This window comes from Salvelinus fontinalis, chromosome 13, assembly GCF_029448725.1.
Source record: "Salvelinus fontinalis isolate EN_2023a chromosome 13, ASM2944872v1, whole genome shotgun sequence".
NCBI lineage: Eukaryota > Metazoa > Chordata > Actinopteri > Salmoniformes > Salmonidae > Salvelinus > Salvelinus fontinalis.
Genome location: NC_074677.1, coordinates 49,548,171 through 49,567,985, shown reverse-complemented (window position 1 = coordinate 49,567,985; position 19,815 = coordinate 49,548,171). Strand labels below are relative to the sequence as shown.

The window sequence follows — 19,815 nt, the reverse complement described above, 5'->3', positions numbered from 1 at the left end:
TACAGCAAACCTATTAAATAGGATCTCTAGTCAAATAATTTATGTAGTTCCCCCGTGTCGCTACCTGTCCTACGTGGGACTTCAGGTAGATAGTAACCTAGAAAGTCGACAAAAAGTACATCTGTAACAAAGAATATATATTTTCCCCAGTGAGCCCCTTTCTAAAAACAGATGGTCACATCGTTAACTTGCCTTCTGTGAATCTCTGGTGGTCAGCGCAGTATCGTTCTGGTATACTGAAGAATCTGGTCTTCTGTGTCAAGGTCGTCCTCAATGTTGTCTTTTCTTGTGGAGAATGCCCAGGGAAAGGCAGTCCTTGAGGAATACTGTCCAGTAAAAGAGTAAATACAAGGAGACGGGGGCATCATACGCAGTCAAAAAACCTGTCCATATCCCAACACTCAGTTCTGTGATTTGATAAATGTTCAGCTAGACCCAACAAAAGCACAAGATGAACAAGCTTCACGACTGACCCCACCCTTACCAATGAGTCCATTGTCCAGTAGTTTTGGATTTCAAGGGATCCAATTGTAGGCCTGTGTTTAAAAAAATATGTTCTTTCCATTATAGTAGTTTATTTTCTAGAACATTCAATAATTCTCTTTAGAAGTCCATTTAACATCAGGCAGCCTCCAGTCACATGGTCCCAGCCTGCCAAACCCCATGAGACACGTAGCGCAGCATTTTGTAGAAGGAGGGGAATCAGCCAGGGCAAGGACGCCAGGAGGCCGGCCTGATGAACAAGTCTCTGTTGGAGGTACAAGGAGAGAGAGAGGGAAAGGAGTCTGATTTTTGACCCCTCACTGCCCATATCTCAGGTTCTCTCCATCTCATTCCAACCAATGGCATCAAATGATGCCCCCCAAAAATATTATCCATTCTCCTTTTCTGCTTGATACATTTTTTTTTTTGGCCTTTCTTTTTTCATTAAAAATATAATCCAGACCGGTTAAAGCGAAGATTGTTTCAGTTTGCTGATGACGTACCGATCATTCCTCTGCCCCACATCTTCAAAAACTCAATTGTCACAAGATTTAGGCAATGAGGAAAAGCAAGAGATCATTAATGAATAGTAGCAACCCAGACATTCAAAGATAAAAAGGAGACATTTTTCCCCCAAAAAACAAAAAAAAATACGACTGCTACATTTTCCATGCTAGTTCCTCGTGTGTGTGTGTTGTATCGAGGACGACAACATGGCGGTGGACAGATGTCTTCATCTTATTAGGAAGAGTTTCTCAGAGAGCAGTAAGAGAAGGCAGTGTTCAGCCGTGGCCACCTCGGTTTCATTTACAGTAGCTCATCTTCAGGGATTCTAATACTTCATCAACACAACTCTACTCATTAGCTCCAAAAGATTTGTTTAAAGTCTGGCATCATCTCAATGCACTGTTGTACATTTCAGTTTTTGGAATACATTCATTTCCACCCCCAGATTCTTTTTTTTTTTTTAGGTAAAAATAATTACCATAGAGGCAAAAAAACAAACAACTAAAACAATATAAAAATACAATAGTGTAGCAGCCTCAAAAGTGCTCCATATCAAGTCCAAATACTTTCACTTTGTTTAAAAACTGACATTCTATTCAAAAAGCAACAAAAAGACAGGACTCTAGCTATCAATACTAGGGTTAACATACGCAGTGGCAATCGTCTGCAAAACTGCCTGGAAGCAGGAAAGCAAGACCTCAACACTGACATGTCGTTAAAGGCAATAGATCCCCTTGGAAAATGCAAGGGACTACTCTGGTCTTACCAACTCTCATAACCACAAGGAAGAGAATGATTAAACAGAACTTTTCACGGTTCTTTAAACGAGAGTGACTTAACTGCAGTAAAATACACCTCGGAAATCTGCCTTGAATCATAAGATCTGTTTTCACAGTTGTATCAGCAAATCAGAGCCCATGGACCATCGTGACTCACCATGAAGGAGAATGAGGGCAGCAATGCACCAATGACAAAACACAGAAGGCCAGTCAGGTAACTGGACACCAAAGCAAAAAACCTTCATGAAGTCATTTAGGGGATGAGGAGCTGGTGAAAGATTGGTTGAAAAGAGCCCTCTCCACTCACAGATTCCATGTACAAAAGAACACACATTCATTGGCTACCAATCACTCATATACATCTGACATGGGCACACATTGCATACATTCTTCAAAGTAAAAAAGTTTCATGGAACAAAGTAAAAACATGGCCTTTTTATGCATCTCTGTAAGCAATAAAAATTGTGCAGGCTTTAAGTCTACCACACAAACCCACCAGCATTCAAAGAAACATAATTTCTTCCACTACTTATCTACAACTCGTTTTTTTTGTTTTTCTAAGTGCAAACCTTCAAGTTTTTTTCTTAATAAAATGCAATTTCTTATAGCTTTACATTTTATATAAAAACTTTTTTTTTATATAAAGAAAACAAAGAACATACTTTCCAAAAGAAATCCTCATCACCCCACATTATTGGAGATGTAACCTCCAGTTCCTTAGGTATTTTTGCACACACATCCACGTGTGTAATCGTATTGTAGACACAATATGCACATTTTGCATCCTAAAAACAAGAAAACAAACTGGCAAAACTTCATTTCAAATATTGAAACCTCGTGATAAAGTGCATTAGTTTAGTTTAAGGTGCTTAACTGTAAGAAGTGCAGGAGGGTACTCCTCTGCACACCCCCCCCCCCCCCCTCCTCACACAGAGATGAGAGAAAACACTACTTTACCAGGTCCTCATCTATGAGGGGGCAAAGTAGCTCAGCAGTGCACATTCGTCATTGTCTGTGTGGGTGTAGGTGAGTGTGTCAGTGTGTGTGTCAGTGTGTGTTTTAATCCAGGTGTAAGGCCTCAGGTGGATTCAGGTAGATGCTGTGGATCAATAATCCTCCACTGTTTCCATCTCGCCCAGGTTCATTCTCTCCCCAGCGCCCAGGAACGAATATCCTGCAGGACGAAACACCACAGTTCATCTCTATATCCACAACTAATATGGAATCTACTACCTTTCAGTTGGAAAGTTACCCTCTCCCAGGTTACCGGTATACGCACACAAATACACAATACTTGAACTACATGTACAGTTTTGTTTTTACTGTGCTGAGAGACATTTAATAAATGTACTGGGTGTATTATTATTGACCGAGTGTCTGAATACCTAAGATGCTAGGGTCAGAGTGAAGCATCATGGTCTGTTTCTTCTTCATCTTTGCAGCCTGGCTGTCATACATTCCTCCCTTTCCCATCTGGGCTGCCTGGAACATGGACTACATAGGGAGAGGACATCATAATAGGGGTTTTGCTCAACCAAATAAGTGGTGTATAGCATGAGAAGAGTATAGATGTGATTACATCAAGAAAACAAACGCATGTTGATGACCAAATGGTCATGACCTGAGGACGGAGCCTACCTGGATAGGAAAGTTGTTCATGGACAGCCCTGAAACTTCTTTTGATAGCTGGTGAGGGAGAGGGATGGTGGTTACTGATAAGGTCTTCTACGGATACACAACCACACAGAAAATATAAATGCAACAATTTACAGTTAATTTAAGGAAATCAGTCAATTGAAATTAATTAGGCCGTAATCTATGGATTTCACATGATTGGGAATAATAATCAATATCTGTTGGTCAGATGCATATATATACACTGCTCAAAAAAACACTTAAACAACACAATGTAACTCCAAGTCAATCACACTTCTGTGAAATCAAACTGCCCACTTAGGAAGCAACACTGATTGACAATAAATTTCACATGCTGTTGTGCAAATGGAATAGACAAAAGGTGGAAATTATATCCAATTAGCAAGACACCCCCAATAAAGGAATGGTTCTGCAGGTGGTGACCACAGACCACTTCTCAGTTCCTATGCTTCCTGGCTGATGTTTTGGTCACTTTTGAATGCTGGCGGTGCTTTCACTCTAGTGGTAGCATGAGACGGAGTCTACAACCCACACAAGTGGCTCAGGTAGTGCAGTTCATCCAGGATGGCACATCAATGCGAGTTGTGGCAAAAAGGTTTGCTGTGTCTGTCAGCGTAGTGTCCAGAGCATGGAGGCGCTACCAGGAGACAGGCCAGTACTTCAGGAGACGTGGAGGAGGCCGTAGGAGGGCAACAACCCAGCAGCAGGACCGCTACCTCCGCCTTTGTGCAAGGAGGTGCACTGCCAGAGCCCTGCAAAATGACCTCCAGCAGGCCACAAATGTGCATGTGTCTGCTCAAACGGTCAGAAACAGACTCCATGAGGGTGGTATGAGGGCCCGACGTCCACAGGTGGGGGTTCTCATACCACCCTCATGGAGCACTACCTGAGTCACTTGTGTGGGTTGTAGACTCCGTCTCATGCTACCACTAGAGTGAAAGCACCGCCAGCATTCAAAAGTGACCAAAACATCAGCCAGGAAGCATAGGAACTGAGAAGTGGTCTGTGGTCACCACCTGCAGAATCACTCCTTTATTGGGGGTGTCTTGCTAATTGCCTATAATTTCCACCTTTTGTCTATTCCATTTGCACAACAGCATGTGAAATTTATTGTCAATCAGTGTTGCTTCCTAAGTGGACAGTTTGATTTCACAGAAGTGTGATTGACTTGGAGTTACATTGTGTTGTTTAAGTGTTCCCTTTATTTTTTTGAGCAGTGTATATATTTTTTTAAGGTGTCTGGTGTGACCACCATTTGCCTCATGCAGCACAACATCTCCTTCACATAGTTGATCAGGCTGTTGATTGTGGCCTGTGGACAGTTGTCCAATTCCTCATCAATGACTGCAAAGTTGCTGGATATTGTCAGGAACTGGATCGATGTACACGTCGATCCAGAGCATCCCAAACATGCTCAACGGGTGACACGTCTGGTGAGTATATGCAGGCAATGGAAGAATTGGGACATTTTCAGCTTCCAGGAATTGTGTTCAGATCCTTGCGACATTGGGCCGTGCATTATTATGCTGAAACATGAGGTGATGGCGGCGGATGAATGGCACGACAATGGGCCTCAGGATCTCGTCACGGTATCTCTGCATTCAAATTTCCATTTATAAAATGCAATCGCTTTCGTTGTCCATAGCTTATCCCAGCCCATGCCAGCCCATACCATAACCCCACCATGGGGCACTCCGTTTATAATGTTGACATCAGCAAACCGCTCGCCCACACAACGCCATCTGCCCGGTACAGTTGAAACCGGGATTCATCGTGAAGAGCACACTCCTCCAGCATGCCAGTGGTCATCGTAGGTGAGCATTTGTCCTCTGAAGCCAGTTACAACACCGAACTGCAGTCAGGTTTCTGACAGTTTGTGCAGAAATTCTTTGCATGCGCAAACCCACAGTTTCATCAGCTGTCTGTGTGGCTGGTCTCAGATGATCCTGCAGGTGATGAATCCGGATGTGGAGGTCCTGGGCTGGCATGGTGACACATGGTCTGTGGTTGTGAGGCCGGTTGGACATACTGCCAAAGGTGGCTTATGGTAGATAAATTAACATTAAATTCTCTGGCCACAGCTCTGGTGGACATTCCTGCAGTTAGCATGCCAATTGCACGCTCCCTCAAAACTTGAGACATCTCTGGCATTGTGTTGTGACAAAAAACTGCACATTTTAGAGTGGCCTTTTGTCCCCTGCACAAGGTGCACCTGTGTAATGATTATGCTGTTTAATCAGCTTCTTGATATGCCACACCAGTCTGGTAGGTGGATTATCTTGGCAAAGGCTAAATGCTTACTAACAGGGATGTAAAGACATTTGTTCACAACATTTGAGAGAAACAAGCCTTTTGTGTATATGGAACATTTTTGGGATCTTTTATTTCAGCACATGAAACCAAAATTTTACATGTTACCTTCATATTTTTGTTCAGAATACATACAACACACACCTGTTGTTGCTGCTGTTGTCTCTGGTGGTTGGCTTTCTGTTTGGCTCGGCGCTCCAGGAACTGTTTGGCGAACTCTTTGGCTTCCGCGGTGTCGCCCAGGTAGGAGCGGATAAAGTCATGGACCTCGTAGGGAGACTCCACCTCCTTCAGGTAGGCCACGATGGTTGCCACTGCTCAGAGGACGACAATAGACATTTACACTTAACCCCAGGGGGAAAGAGAATGGCCAAGTGCTGGAGTCAGGCAACTAAGGAGATGTTTGTGTAGGTGTGAAGGTCAGTGGTGACATTTGACAGATCCAGTGATGTAGGAAAGGAGTGCGTTCGTTACCGTCCAGTGAGGAGGAGGAGTTGTTAGCGGAGGTGTTAAGTGCGTGTAGCATCTGTTCACACCAGGTGGTGAAGCCATCCTGGGGCTTCATGCCCTGCAGCAGTTTCAGCAGCTTGTCCTCCTCCTCTGTACGCTTCTTCCTCAGCATGTACTGCTCACTGCAGGGGGACAAGGAAACGACCATTACAGACATACAGAAACGTAGGCCTTCGAACAGTTTACATGCATACAAAATGTTAACGTGCGGCTTTAAACAGAGGTTTACATGCACACAGCGTGAGCGCGCACACAGAGCGGAGTACCTGAGAGATGGGCTGCTGCGGCTGTTCTTCATGCCCATATTGCGGAGGCTGTTTTGGTTCTTCACAGCCTCCTCCCAGACACCCATCCCTCCAGAGCTGCCTTTGGGCTCCATGCCCCCACCAGACCACATGCCCACAGACCCCTCACCCCACTGGCCCATAGACAAGCCTCCATGCTGGGGGAGAGAGAACAGACGAACATCGGTCACTAGTGTTCGCACTGCAGAAAACACCACAAGAATTATGACTGAATGATCAGTGAATTATTGTTACGTTTGTGTGTCAATTAATCCCATAAGGGATGGGTTTGCCAACGGGCGATTTGACACGGGAATTCTTTTTAATTTATTCATATGGGCATTGTAACAAATATCCTCAGATTACACATTTATTCTCAGGAAACTACTACTTGTGTCAATTAATCCCTGCTTTGAATTGGAATACACTTGACAGGACAGCCCGTGTAAAGGTTTTGGTGTTGTGTGTCTCTCCTCACCCTTTCTCTCTGATGTTGGGCCCTCTGGTGCTGGGCCTGCTGTTTGAGCAGCCTCTCGGTCTCCAGCTCCAGCAGGCCGAGGCTCTTGCCTTGTTTGGAGAGGGCTGAGGCCTGGGAGCCACTCCACCCTGACCCAGAGACACACCCTGGGGCCCCGGGCTGGGCCTGCTGCAGCAGCTTCATGATCAGCTCCTGCTGCTGCCGACACTGCTGCTTACGCCTGTACAGTTCCTCCTCATCACGCCTCTTCTGTTCCTCCTGCTGCCTCCTCTTCTCGACCTGCCGCTTCCGCTCCTCCTCCTCTCGCTTGGCCCTGAGTTCAGCCTCACGCCGGTCCTGGAGCTGCGGTAGAGCAGATGAACACACACAGAGAGAGAGTCAGACAGAGAGAGACAGGGAGACCGAGAGAAAACAAAAAGACAGTACCTTCTGTAGCTGCTCCAGAGATGGCCCCTGAGTGGAATGACTCATGGTTAAGTCCCATAGGTTGGCCTCACCACCTAGAAAGGGCCACAAACACATTACTGCCATACAATGACAATATGTACAAGGACATCTGTGTGAATAAATATATGTATAGCTGAGGTGCATCAGTGTGGGCCGATATGACATATTGAGTGCGTTTGGAACAGAATAGTCTCTTCAAAACTGGTTGAAAGGCTATTTTTTACCATGTAGGCACCTGCAAATTACTACAAGTAGGATAAACTACAATGGCTGAGAATCACTTGCCTCCAACAAAATGAATGATAATTTAACATTTTACCGAGGCCACTTTAATTAAGTTAAAAATCGTCACGAGTTTAGACTTTTGTTGTTGTCCTGTGCATTTGTAAATCAAATATTCTTGAACACAAAAAACGTTTAATTCAAACGTATTCTAGAGGAAAAAGCAAATCACGCTGGGTGCCAATATATATTTGACCGCATCTGCATAAAGTGTGCTTATATAAAGGTGTATGTGAAGCAGGGAGGATGCATCGTGTTCCTCTTCAGTACCTGACTGCTGGGAGGCCGAGGTATGCATGTCCCACATGGACCCATTATCAGGTATTGACATGGACCTGTTCATCGAGGGCATCATGCTAGAATCTCCACTCCTGCAAATACACACATTAGTACACTCACATACATTGTGTGTGTGTGTGTGTGTGTGTGTGTGTGTGTGTGTGTGTGTGTGTGTGTGTGTGTGTGTGTGTGTGTCTACCTGTTCATGTGCTGGAACCTCATCTGTAGTTGCTGGTATAGAGCTGCAGTGGCTGCCTGCTCCAAATGTTTCTTCAGCAGCTCCTGGTCCATATTGCCCTAGAGAATAACATGACCTACAGGGTTACCATACTGACCGTACCACAGCTCCAGACAACACCCAAGCACACCACTATGCTAGTGATTTTCTGCTCTGATAGACATGTTAGAGCTACAGGAGCGCTTCAATAGATTTTGCCTAGGCCAATGAGGTACCCTGCTATAAATTACTCATAGAAAATAAGTTTACCACAGTCAAGTATCTGCATTTGCGGTACTTAACCAACCAACCAGTGAACAGAAACAAGAAACACCCAGACAGACGTGTGCTCGTTGACTCACAGAGGACCCCCGAGATGGTGGGGGCTGTCTCACCAGGAGGGGCGGGGGGGAGGGGCCGGGGGAGAAGGGCACGCGGCCCCACATTTTGATGACATCACCCAGGGGTTGGAAGCCCTCATCACAACCCCTCTTTACCAGCAGGGTCATGGTGAAGTAGCCGGCCTGGAACCACTCACACATCTCCACCGTGGAGAAGGGACCTGGAAGACATGGTTATGCCAAAACAAGATGACTATGTGATAAAGTATCTGTAAGATATTATAAGCAACATGTAGTGATATGTATATAAATGTAGAATTATTTTTTATTTTTTTTAATCACTGAACGTATGTGTGAGCACATATATATCTACAAATGTATATGTGTCTACCTTGGATCTCTCCCTGGGGGTCCTTGTAGAACCACTTCATGGCTGCCTCGTGGGAGAGGGGCAGGGCACAGTCCCTATGGGTCGAGTGAGAGTGTGTGTGTCCAGCGGCGTGCGTGTGTGAGTGTGGGGCTGGGTGTGTGTGAGAGTGAGAGGTGATGGTGTGGCTCTCCTGTAGTGCTTGAGTGAAACACTCCTCCTCAAGGGAGGTGTCCTGCAGTGAGGCCACCATCTTTTCAGCCTCCTACAAGGGAGAAAATGAATATGAACATTTACGTCACACATTCCCCCAGTATACAAGCGTAATCGTAAGCCTGACAATAGATCTGGTATTGACCGTCCAATCAAATTTACAGGGTAATGCAACCCGCCTCGTACCTGTTGCAGGTGCTTCATGCCTTCATCCTCCTCCGCTTCTCCCCCTGTTGAAGGGAGGAGAGATCCAGAGGGAGGAGGCATCAGGCTGGAGGTGGTGGCGGGGGGGTCTGGGCTGAGCTGCACACCCCTCTCTGGAAGTGGGCAGCCTGTGAGACCAGAGAACAGGGGTAGAGAGGATGAAACATGTACTACTGTAATAGGGCCACTACTGATCATACAGGTGAAACATCTTCTGGAGCAGATACCAACTGATGCACACAAAACACAGTGAAGATGCTTCACAACATCAGTAATTCAATATTTACCTTCAGCGGGCACATAGTTCGTTTTGGCGGGATGGGAGATGGGTGCCTGTGTGGCGCAGGGGACAGGAAGAGGGTCTGAAGGTGGAGAGCCAGAGATGGCAGGAGGAGAAGGAGTCTTGTACTTATCTTCTCCCTCACCTGCTGCTTCACATTCATCTAGATGAAAGGAGTAGAGGGAGAGGGTCTTCTATAAATGCATATAAAGTCTTCTGTTAATCGTTTTACTAAAGCCAGGGAAAGCATCCAGTCTAACCTCTGTCAGCGTAGTTGTCCTTGCCTCCCTGATCATTCTCCTCCTCTTCCTCCAGAGCTTCAAACTCCAGATCCTCTTCAGTGATGGTGTCCTTACAGTCTTTCTGCTTGGACAAGCACAAGGCTCAGAATAGACATACAAATAACATGCAAATACACACACACTGACAAACACAGACGGATATGACAGCAGGCCAACAGACACACGCACCTTGATGCACATGAAGGCCCCAGAGGAGTCAAAGGTTCCCATCTCTCCATCCTCCTCTTCGGTGCACCACTCCGGAAGGCCGTCCCTGTCGGATTCCCTGCGGGGGCCCTCGCCGTCACGGAAGTCAAACTCAAACTTCCTCCGGCCGCCACGATCACGCCAGCCTGCAGAACGAGGACCTCCATCTGTGTTGTTGAGGGAGTGTCCATCAGACATGGGGAAACATGCACAAATGCATTCTGGGTAGAGGGTGTATGAGTGGTTATATGCGTGTATGTACCATCACGACGAGATCCTGCAACTCTCCAGGCTGGCTGCTCTCCTCCTGCTGCTGCTGCTGCCTCTTCCTCCTCCTCTCGGAGGGTACGCCAGTTGTCACTGTCGGCACGCCAGGAGTCCTTCCTGCCCAGAGTCCCCGCCTCTTCGAACCCTGGACGCACTACTTCAGCACACCTGATTGGCTTCTCAAACCTTGGCCTCTCAGCTCTGAGAAGGAAAGATCAGTTAACGGGATAGTTTAAGACCTTCAGTCTAGAATATGGAAAACTAAACACACACAATAACCATCAATATGATTGAATGATAACCATCTGGGGATGACGGCAGTGTAGTTTAGGACAATGAAAGCAACATGACAGTGAGCCTACCGGTCATCCCAGCTTTGGCTGCGGAGCATTTCTCGGCCACGACCGAAGCCCACCTCTCCTTCATCAGGACCTCCAGGAGCTCTTTGGTAGAATGCACCTTCACCTCTCCCTCTCCCTACCCAAACACATAAATCCATTATAGGGCACATTCAGCAGGAGAATACATAGCCAGCAGATCTGACCTGCTTGCTTACAGCTCCACTAGGGTCGGACGGGGTTCCTGTGTAGATAAAGAAACCGCAGAGCCGGCGTGAGATATGGCGCAGAAAACGTATCTCAATCCAAGAATGAGAAATGCGCTGTACTCCAAGTCGTCCCATTATCTCAACTGTTACACTGAGGAGAATGAACGACTGCTAGTTAAATAAACTGCCCTTTTCATACTCATGCTAGTTAGCAGTAGCCACAGCACCCATTATGGAATGCCATGTCGCATTGAACAACAAAGGAGATGATTGGCTGACACTGCCATTTCCAAAATGACTGCTGTGGCTTCTGCTACCAAGCATTAGAACGAAAAGGGCAATTTTCCAAATAAACAAGCAGTCGTTCAATCTCGGTGTAAGAGATATGTACCCTTTTTTTCAATTTCCGCCTAAAATTACATACCCAAATCTAACTGCCTGTAGCAAGGACATGCATGTTCTTGATACCATTTGAAAGGAAACACTGAAGTTTGTGGCAATGTGAAATTAATGTAGGAGAATATAACAGATCTGGTCAAATATAATACAAAACAAAAAACATGTTTTTAAAAAAAAATCATTGACATGCAAGAGGTGTAATTTAGATTTTGGCCAGCAGACAGCAGCAGTGTGTGCAACGTTTCAGACTGATCCAGATTACATTACTACACAATATTGTGTACCAAGTCTGCCAGGAGTTTTCCCAAATGTGCCGAATTGGTCAATTGATACATTTTCAAGTATATAAGTATAGAGAACATACAAAAACGCTATGGTAATAAAACATTTAAGTTTACACACTCCCAGGAATGTCATACATGATGGATCATTAGCTTATACACTAAATGGCCGGGCGGGGTGGATGTGGAGCCAGAGACAGCAGTGGGGTCAAACTGTAGACCCCAGTTCTTACATTGGAACATAAACATTTATTTTATCAAACAAAACTATGATACAATTTATCTCCGGGACCCTCTGGATGACAAATCAGAGCAAGATTATTGAAGTACATCATTTACCTTCAGAGGTGAATGCATCAAACAAGTCGCCTTGATAAAAAGTTGTGTTGTGCACTCTCCTCAAACAATAGCATAGTATTTTTTCACTGTAATAGCTACTGTTAATTGGACACTGCAGCTGGATTAACAAGAATTTAAGCTTTCTGCCCACATAAAAGACATGTCTAAATCCCAGAAAGTTGTCTGTTGCATACAATATTCTAGTCACATTCGCGCACGTTAGTAACAACCGTCCCAGTTTAGGGGCACCTTTTAATGGGACAATTCAGAGTACAATGCATTTCTCATCCCTGGATCGAGGTGCGTTTTCCGAGCCATATCTCGCACCGGCGAGTGTTTAATTCTACACAAGAAGCCTGTCCGACCCTAGTGCAGCTGTATGTAAGCGGGTCTGATCTGCTGGTTAGTGAATACATTTCTATATGTAGAGTTGCACCGTCCTGATCACTCCAGGTGGTGACTGACCTCTACCTCCTCTGATGCATCCTCCACGGCCCCTAGCCACGCCTACAGGGGCAGCCCCGCCTCCCTTTCCCATCAGCCTCAGCACAGCCACACTGTTCACAGACATGGAAAAGTTTCTCTGCAGAACAAAAGGCAGGAGGGTCGATGACGTTAACGCTGAATGACGTTTTGTCAACCTACAGTGAAGCAGGATCTGATCAGCACATTGTAGGTAAAAGTAGCATCTAAGAGCTGAGATGAGAGAGTTGAATGCTTCAGTGCATCAAAGCGGTGAACCTCTGACTCACTAACAGCTCCTATATCTCCTGCAGTCTCACCTGCTCCTCCTCAGTTAGAGGCTCCAGGGCCAAAGGCTGCACAGGCTCATCCTGCATGATAGCAGCAAACTCCTTATCCTGCATGTCCTCTGGGGGCTGACAACACAGTTTGCTTTACTTCATACTAGGGCTGGGACGATACCAGTATCGTGATACTCGTTAGTATCGTGGCAAGGAAACAAAACACGAAGCGGACTAAACTTCAAGAAAACAGCCCTATTGTGGGAAACAGACGTGGTCATCCAGAGGCATACTTTCCAAGTTTAAGCACACAATATTTTGCATAGAGCAGGTTTTTAAAAGACCAAAGAGTTGTCTGCTTCGTGTTGTCCTTTTTGCCATGGTAAAAAATATTGGAATACTGGCATCGTCGCAGCACTACTTCATGTCCATTAGTCATAGCCAGCCAGCAATCTTTGATATAAACACCTGTATTGGAATCTTCATTAAAAAAGAGTGAATCACACATTACTGTACATAAGCTCACCTTGTTATCTTTGATATAAAGTGCTAGCATCTCTTCGCGGCCATAGCGGTAATCAGCCAACTTGGACTTTGGCATGGCTGGAGAAGGAGGGGGGGACGTCACACACCCCCCTCTGGATAGTGCACGGAGCCTGGGGACAAGAAATCACCATAAGTACAATCCATGCATCAATAACACTTCAAATGCAATCATTATTACTGACATAATAGTACTGGGCCATGTGTATGAGCATATCCATTTATTTATCTTCACCTCAAGTTTAGGTTGGATATGCATCGCCCATTATCTTCCCCTAGACAACTAAGGGCAACAAGCAGGAGCAAAATGAAAATACAGTACACAATACACCACGGGTGAGGATTAGCTTTTAGTACAATCTGGATATGTCGAGTTGTTGGCAACATAGCAAGAATTTATGTTTGTGGTGTTCTATTGAATGATTGGAGGGATGAGAAGTCCAAGTTGCAAAAACATCCCGAGTGAGGCATTTCTCATGGAGAACTGGAGGCATCCTATTATTTAAGTTCGCTATATACAAGTTGAAAACAAAATGACTTCTCTTTTCTGTATATTCTAAAATTTTAAATGACAGGTCATGCACTCATTCTGAAAACAAGACAATGGGGAAGAAGACAATGTGGAAGGAAAGAATGCAGTGTGTTCGCTGGTGTTGAGAAGGAGTAAATGAGGAAGAAAGGAGGGAGGAGAGAAGTGAAAGAAGGAGTAACAGGGAGGACAAACGTGAAGGACGGGGAGTAACAGGGGAGAAACGTGAAGTAACGGGGAAGAAACGTGAAGTAACGGGGAAGAAACGTGAAGTAACGGGGAAGAAACGTGAAGTAACGGGGAAGAAACGTGAAGTAACGGGGAAGAAACGTGAAGGACGGGGAAGAAACGGGGGAGACGTGAAGAACGGGGAGTAACGGGGGGAGAGTTGACGTGAAGGACGGGGAGTAACGGGGGAGAGACGACGTGAAGGACGGGGAGTAACGGGGGAGAGTCGACGTGAAGGACGGGGAGTAACGGGGGAGAGTCGACGTGAAGGACGGGGAGTAACGGGGGAGAGACGACGTGAAGGACGGGGAGTAACGGGGGAGAGACGACGTGAAGGACGGGGAGTAACGGGGGAGAGACGACATGAAGGACGGGGAGTAACGGGGGAGAGACGACGTGAAGGACGGGGAGTAACGGGGGAGAGACGACGTGAAGGACGGGGAGTATGGGGGGAGAGACGTGAAGGACTGGGAGTAAGGGGGAGGCAAGACATGAAAGACAGGGATTAAGGGGGAGGCGAGACGTAAAAGACAGGGAGTATGGGGGGCCCTAAAATAGTGAAGATGTGCTTTAATTTACTGACATAAGATCAAGTCAATGAAAAACAAGTCAATGAAAAACAAGAGTTATTTATGGGCTAGGAAGGTAAGCAGGGAGGAAGAAGGAATGACTACTTTAGAGAAGGAAGAGATATGTCACCATTCTGGGCCGAAGTTAAGTGTTTCAGCAGTCATACTCCTCTCTTCAACTGGAGCTCAAGGCTTCTGTTGGCACAACATGGGTGTCAGTCAGACCATATCATGACATGGAGCCCACATCATAATCATACAATCAACTGTCCACTTCAGGAGTAATAAAATACTATATCTTGTACTACACAGTTCAAAGACTTGTCCCAAATAACATATATCCCCAACATCCACATCTATGACACAACGTTATCACAATCTGTCTGGGCAATTTTACAGAATGAGTAGCGCTCTAACCTTGTCCAGAGGACTGGACCAGTTTCGTCCAGATTCGATGAGGGAGTTAAAGGCTACTTGGTTCTTCTGTGTGCAGTGGTTTAGAGTGGGATTGTTCAGACCACACAAATTTGATATGCTGAGCAAATAGCTGCCAGGCTCAGGGAAAGGAGTTGGGTGAAGTGACGGAGGAGTTCAAATGTGACAGCTATCAAAAATAAACAAAAACTAAATTTTCATGGACAAACAGCACCAGCAATTACATCAACATTGGAGTTGATCATAATAATGACTATGAAGCAATATTTTGAAGAACAGCGGCTGCACAGGGAGAGACAAATGCAAGAATTCGCAACTACGCCGTTAGTTGTGACCTGCGCCCCATAAAAAGACATACCGTACAGCCTTCACAGGTTTCACACATGTAGCTTGTTGTTGTTGGCACCACAGTCAGAGTGTAGCAATGTAAAGTGGGAGATCACTAATCCATGTTAAATGTAATGTAAATTATGGAATTAAGTCACCTAAATGAGAAAGAGTAGGCTACAACCAGTAACCAACAGGTGTTTAATCTGAATGGAGTTGATGTAGATAAGGACGGGGAGTGCAGAAAAATATCCTCAACTAGCTAACACCTGGCTATTTTAAAGTATTTTTTATTTACATGGATTTGATACATTAAAGACCGGCACTGCCAGATGGGATGATAGACAAACTTGAAAATGTCATAGGTTGTCTAACTAGCTCGAGCCAGTGGCTACTTTTTCTCTCTCCCATGCACACACCACAGGCAGGTCCCTGCCAATTCCCACTGCTGGGTAGGTATAATTTGTGGAACGTTCCAACAAGAATCTGTTCCAAAAACTTTGTAAATAACAAGGACGCCAACAAACAATGCCATACAAAGTAGCATGATCAATTCACCTAGCTAACTATCTGCCGAATAGGCATCAACTCATCACGTAGCTTATTCTTAAGTGAGGACAGACATTTTCGGAATAAATGTGGCGAGTGAAAAACTCAAATAAATTGCCCACTCTCTACCTGGCATCTTATTCTGCCGCTATACAACTTTGTATGCGTTGTTTGTTGGCAACCATGTTATTTACAAAGATTTTTGGAAGAGACTCCTGTTGAAACGTTCCACAAATTATACCCCCCCGCTGCTATGTAGCAAAGTATAAACAAAGGTGATTTTATTTTTTTTATCGTGTTTTTCAACTAAGCAATTTCCTGATATTATTTGAATAGGGAAATTACTTAAAATGTGCATCCATACTACGCGATGCTCAATGGAGTTGAGTGGCGAGGCGATGAGTTTTGGCAGAGTGAAGCCTACCTCCTACTACTATCAAGTCTATCAGTTGATACTTGTAAAAATGTCCATTCTTTCATGTGTACCTATATTTGTCCTGTAACTTTTTTTTCTTCTGATGATGCAATCTGTAGTAAAAAATAAATAAATGCATTCTACACAAACTCCGGCAAGAGAGTTAACGCCAAAGGATCAGCCATTGTTAACGCCAAAGGATCAGCCCTGTCATTGCACGGTGCAATTTGACACAGGTCACATAGAATTAAGTTATCAAAAACGACAGACTGCAGAACCGAAAGAAAACAGGACAAACATAGGTAGAATGGATATTTTTGCAAGTATGGACTGATACCGAGTCGATGTGGTCGAGGCGATGTGGTCGAGGCGATGTGGTCGAGGCGATGTGGTCGAGGCGATGTGGTCGAGGCGATGTGGTCGAGGCGATGTGGTCGAGGCGATGTGGTCGAGGCGATGTGGTCGAGGCGATGTGGTCGAGGCGATGTGGTCGAGGCGATGTGGTCGAGGCGATGTGGTCGAGGCGATGTGGTCGAGGCGATGTGGTCGAGGCGATGTGGTCGAGGCGATGTGGTCGAGGCGATGTGGTCGAGGCGATGTGGTCGAGGCGATGTGGTCGAGGCGATGTGGTCGAGGCGATGTGGTCGAGGCGATGTGGTCGAGGCGATGTGGTCGAGTCGATGTGGTCGAGTCGATGTGGTCGAGTCGATGTGGTCGAGTCGATGTGGTCGAGTCGATGTAGTCGAGTCGATGTAGTCGAGTCGATGTAGTCGTCTCACCACTCAACTCCACTGAGTATCGTGATTGCGGGCAGCAAGTCAGGGCGTTTCTGCACGTGGGGGTTCTTAAACCCCTTTATAGACGTTTACTGGCCCATTTTAAGCACGTGCTCTGGTAACGTTATACAGGCGGGAGCAACACCGGTAGTTCGCTAGCCAGGACACAGGTAGACTGTCCTTCGCCCCCGCCTGCTGACCACTGCTTTCCCGCAGTTCTGTTAACATTACGGCGAGGGCATTTGGGTCTGTTTATGTAGTACATCATTTCCTCACAGCTTTGATAAAGAGAAGGGCTGGTATATCTGTTACATCTGCTATCTAACAGATAACACATCAATTTTAAGGTAAAACATTGCACATTATACTACAACTACTACTAAATGAAAAACCCTGATAATACTTATTATTTTCCTTTTGAACCACATTAACAATCAGGGGAAATCCAGAATATCAAGTGTCACTTAAACACAGGCACACACCAATGGGCTGCGAGGGGGGGGGGGGGGGGTTCCTGCAGATGCAGGGATGCCTACATGCGGGAACACCCCAAATCGTGGGCCGCAATCAAACACTATTGCGATGAAGGCCAACTTCATTAACCCTGACCTCGGTTTGTAAACTATTCAGAGCCAACTAAAGTAGCTAGCTATGGCAACTAAACACTAACACATAGGCTAGTTAAGTTAGCTAGCTGGCTAACTTTGCAATAACAAACATGTCACAACCAACTTGTTCTTCGGAGACAGTACACAAACGTTGCCATTTAGCTCAAATAAGTTAGCAAAGCTAAAATGCACTCAATGCAATAGTGGTGTTATCTAATAACTTCAATTAAATTAGCCGACTAAACTCCAGTGAAGGAAGTTCCTGATGAACTCCAAAGCTGAGTGGAGCAGAGACCAGGCTTTGTGGAATTCAGCTGAGACTACATCGATTCGCCCAAGGTCAGTACTTTATGAAACACTTACCTTGTACCTATGTTTGTCCTCTGTAGTTGCGTACCTATGTTTTCTGAAATCCATAGTTACATCAGTAAACGTTAATCAAATACAACTGTTAGGTTACTGTTGGTCCAAGATGGCAACTCTGCAAATGCCAGTTGAATATCAACTGCCAAGTCGGTGGTTGTATTTAATTAAAAGTTAATGAAAAGGCACGCAACCACAGAGGAGAAACATACGTACAAAGTAAGCATTTAATCATAGATTATTTTTTAGTATTGATCTTGTGCGAATCGCTGTACACGGAGCAGAATTCTGCTCCACTCCGTTGTTGTGGAGTTCATCAGAAACTTCCTTCACCATGGAGTGATTCAGTCAGGTACAATTAGCTAACTTGGCTAACGTTAGATGGCACACCATCTTACTCTTAGCTAACTTGTCAGTTAGCTATTTACACATTCGAACAAATCAATTCAGATAGTAGGCGCATGTCAGTGAACATTTGAGTTTCATTTGAAGTGGCGTCAGAGCATTTAGCTAATTGAACCAGCTTGCTAAAATGTACCACCGTATGTGTAACTAGCTAGCTAACCTATTTGAACAATATAGGTAAGTAGTTAACAAGAGGATTAACAATGGAAAGCAGTGAGCAGCCCTTCACCCACTCCGCCCACTCGTCTCACGCAGGCTACATCTCAACTTTAGCCCGCGGCTTTGGCCTGTACCCTTTCCTAGCTAACGTTAGCTTGTTTACTAACGAATGCCTAACTACCTAACATTGCTGCACAGTGTGCGGACAATGTTAACTATCTTGACACAATCCAACATGAAAAAAAGGAGAACGTTAGATTATTCCAAGTAGTAAACATTGCAATATATTCCATTGCAGAAGAAAACGTTTGCGTACATAATTGTTCCAAATTCGACACTCACCTTTCGTTGAAAGCTGGTCGCACTAGCTAGCCAGCCAAGTAGCCAGCTAGCCAGCTACAACCTAGCTAGCTGGTAGCTGCAAATTTTCCGAAATTGAAATGTAACTAGTTAAATCCAGTTAACATATACATGTATTTCGCAACGATCTGTATATCTTAATGTTACTTCCTTTCAACTATTTGTTGAACGTTTGATTAATTAGCTATACTTTCCTCTGACCAACATTCGCTGCGAATATTCTCACAACTCGCTTTCTCTTCTTGTTTGTGTTTTAGAAAAATGGCCGCCCTCCTTGCTTCATTTGACAGCTGTGTTTTTTCTTCTGCCAAGAATTTGCGCGATGGACAAACTAGTTATTGGTGGATAACCGCCACCTCTCGGGCTGGAGTGGGATAAACATGCCTCTCTCAATTCAGTTCAAACGGCTTTATTGGCATGGGAAACATGTTTACAGTGCCAAAGCAAGTGAAATAAATTATAAACAAAAGTGAAATAAAAAATAAATATTACACTCACAAAAGTTCCAAAGGAATATGGACATTTCAAATGCCATATTATGGCTATATACAGAGTTGTAACCATGTGCAAGTAGTTAAAAAGCACAACATTGAAAATAAATAAACATAAATATGGGGTGTATTTACAGCAATGTTTGTTCTTCACTGGTTGCCCTTTTCTTGTGGCAACAGGTCACAAATCTTGCTGCTGTGATGGCACACCAATTATCAAAATTGGTTTTGTTTTCAAATTCTTTGTGGAGTGGTGTAATCTGAGGGAAATAAGTGTCTCTAATATGGTTATACATTTGGCAGGAGTTTAGGAAGTGCATCTCAGTTTCCACCTCATTTTGTGGGCAGTGAGCACAT

The 19,815-nt window shown here is 44.9% G+C and overlaps 1 protein-coding gene across 5 annotated transcripts; it reads right to left on the bottom strand.

The window, feature by feature from the left end:
- Positions 1 to 915: 915 nt before the first annotated feature.
- Positions 916 to 19,253, bottom strand: LOC129868861 (GRB10-interacting GYF protein 1-like). 5 transcript variants are annotated; one of them, XM_055943175.1, is made up of 24 exons: positions 14,988 to 17,566; positions 14,701 to 14,765; positions 13,480 to 13,527; positions 13,228 to 13,357; positions 12,741 to 12,836; positions 12,424 to 12,541; positions 10,755 to 10,869; positions 10,388 to 10,593; positions 10,108 to 10,292; positions 9,898 to 10,000; positions 9,645 to 9,800; positions 9,340 to 9,485; positions 8,965 to 9,205; positions 8,595 to 8,794; positions 8,215 to 8,312; positions 8,007 to 8,107; positions 7,434 to 7,507; positions 7,008 to 7,349; positions 6,512 to 6,687; positions 6,210 to 6,367; positions 5,880 to 6,049; positions 3,408 to 3,494; positions 3,155 to 3,263; positions 916 to 2,943 (listed from the first exon to the last, which is right to left on the bottom strand). In XM_055943175.1, the coding sequence occupies exons 2-24, from the start codon at positions 14,733 to 14,735 to the stop codon at positions 2,876 to 2,878; spliced, it is 3,162 nt and encodes a 1,053-aa protein (XP_055799150.1). In that variant the 5' UTR covers positions 14,736 to 14,765; positions 14,988 to 17,566; the 3' UTR covers positions 916 to 2,875. The 5 variants fall into 5 exon arrangements, with proteins under 5 accessions (XP_055799150.1, XP_055799151.1, XP_055799152.1 ...); XM_055943176.1 differs by having other exon boundaries at positions 3,408 to 3,455; positions 14,988 to 17,565; XM_055943177.1 differs by having other exon boundaries at positions 3,408 to 3,455; positions 12,430 to 12,541; positions 14,988 to 17,565.
- Between the last annotated feature and the right edge of the window lie 562 nt (positions 19,254 to 19,815).

What these genes read in the sequence shown, in the direction of transcription:
- LOC129868861 (XM_055943175.1), bottom strand. Translation starts at nt 14,735, where the DNA reads ATGACTGCTGAAACACTTAACTTCGGCCCAGAATG. An exon ending in ATATCCAACCTAAACTTGAG is followed by an intron (nt 13,358 to 13,479) that starts GTGAAGATAAAT and finishes TCTTGTCCCCAG; the next exon opens with GCTCCGTGCACTATCCAGAG. An exon ending in CTCTAACTGAGGAGGAGCAG is followed by an intron (nt 12,542 to 12,740) that starts GTGAGACTGCAG and finishes TTTGTTCTGCAG; the next exon opens with AGAAACTTTTCCATGTCTGT.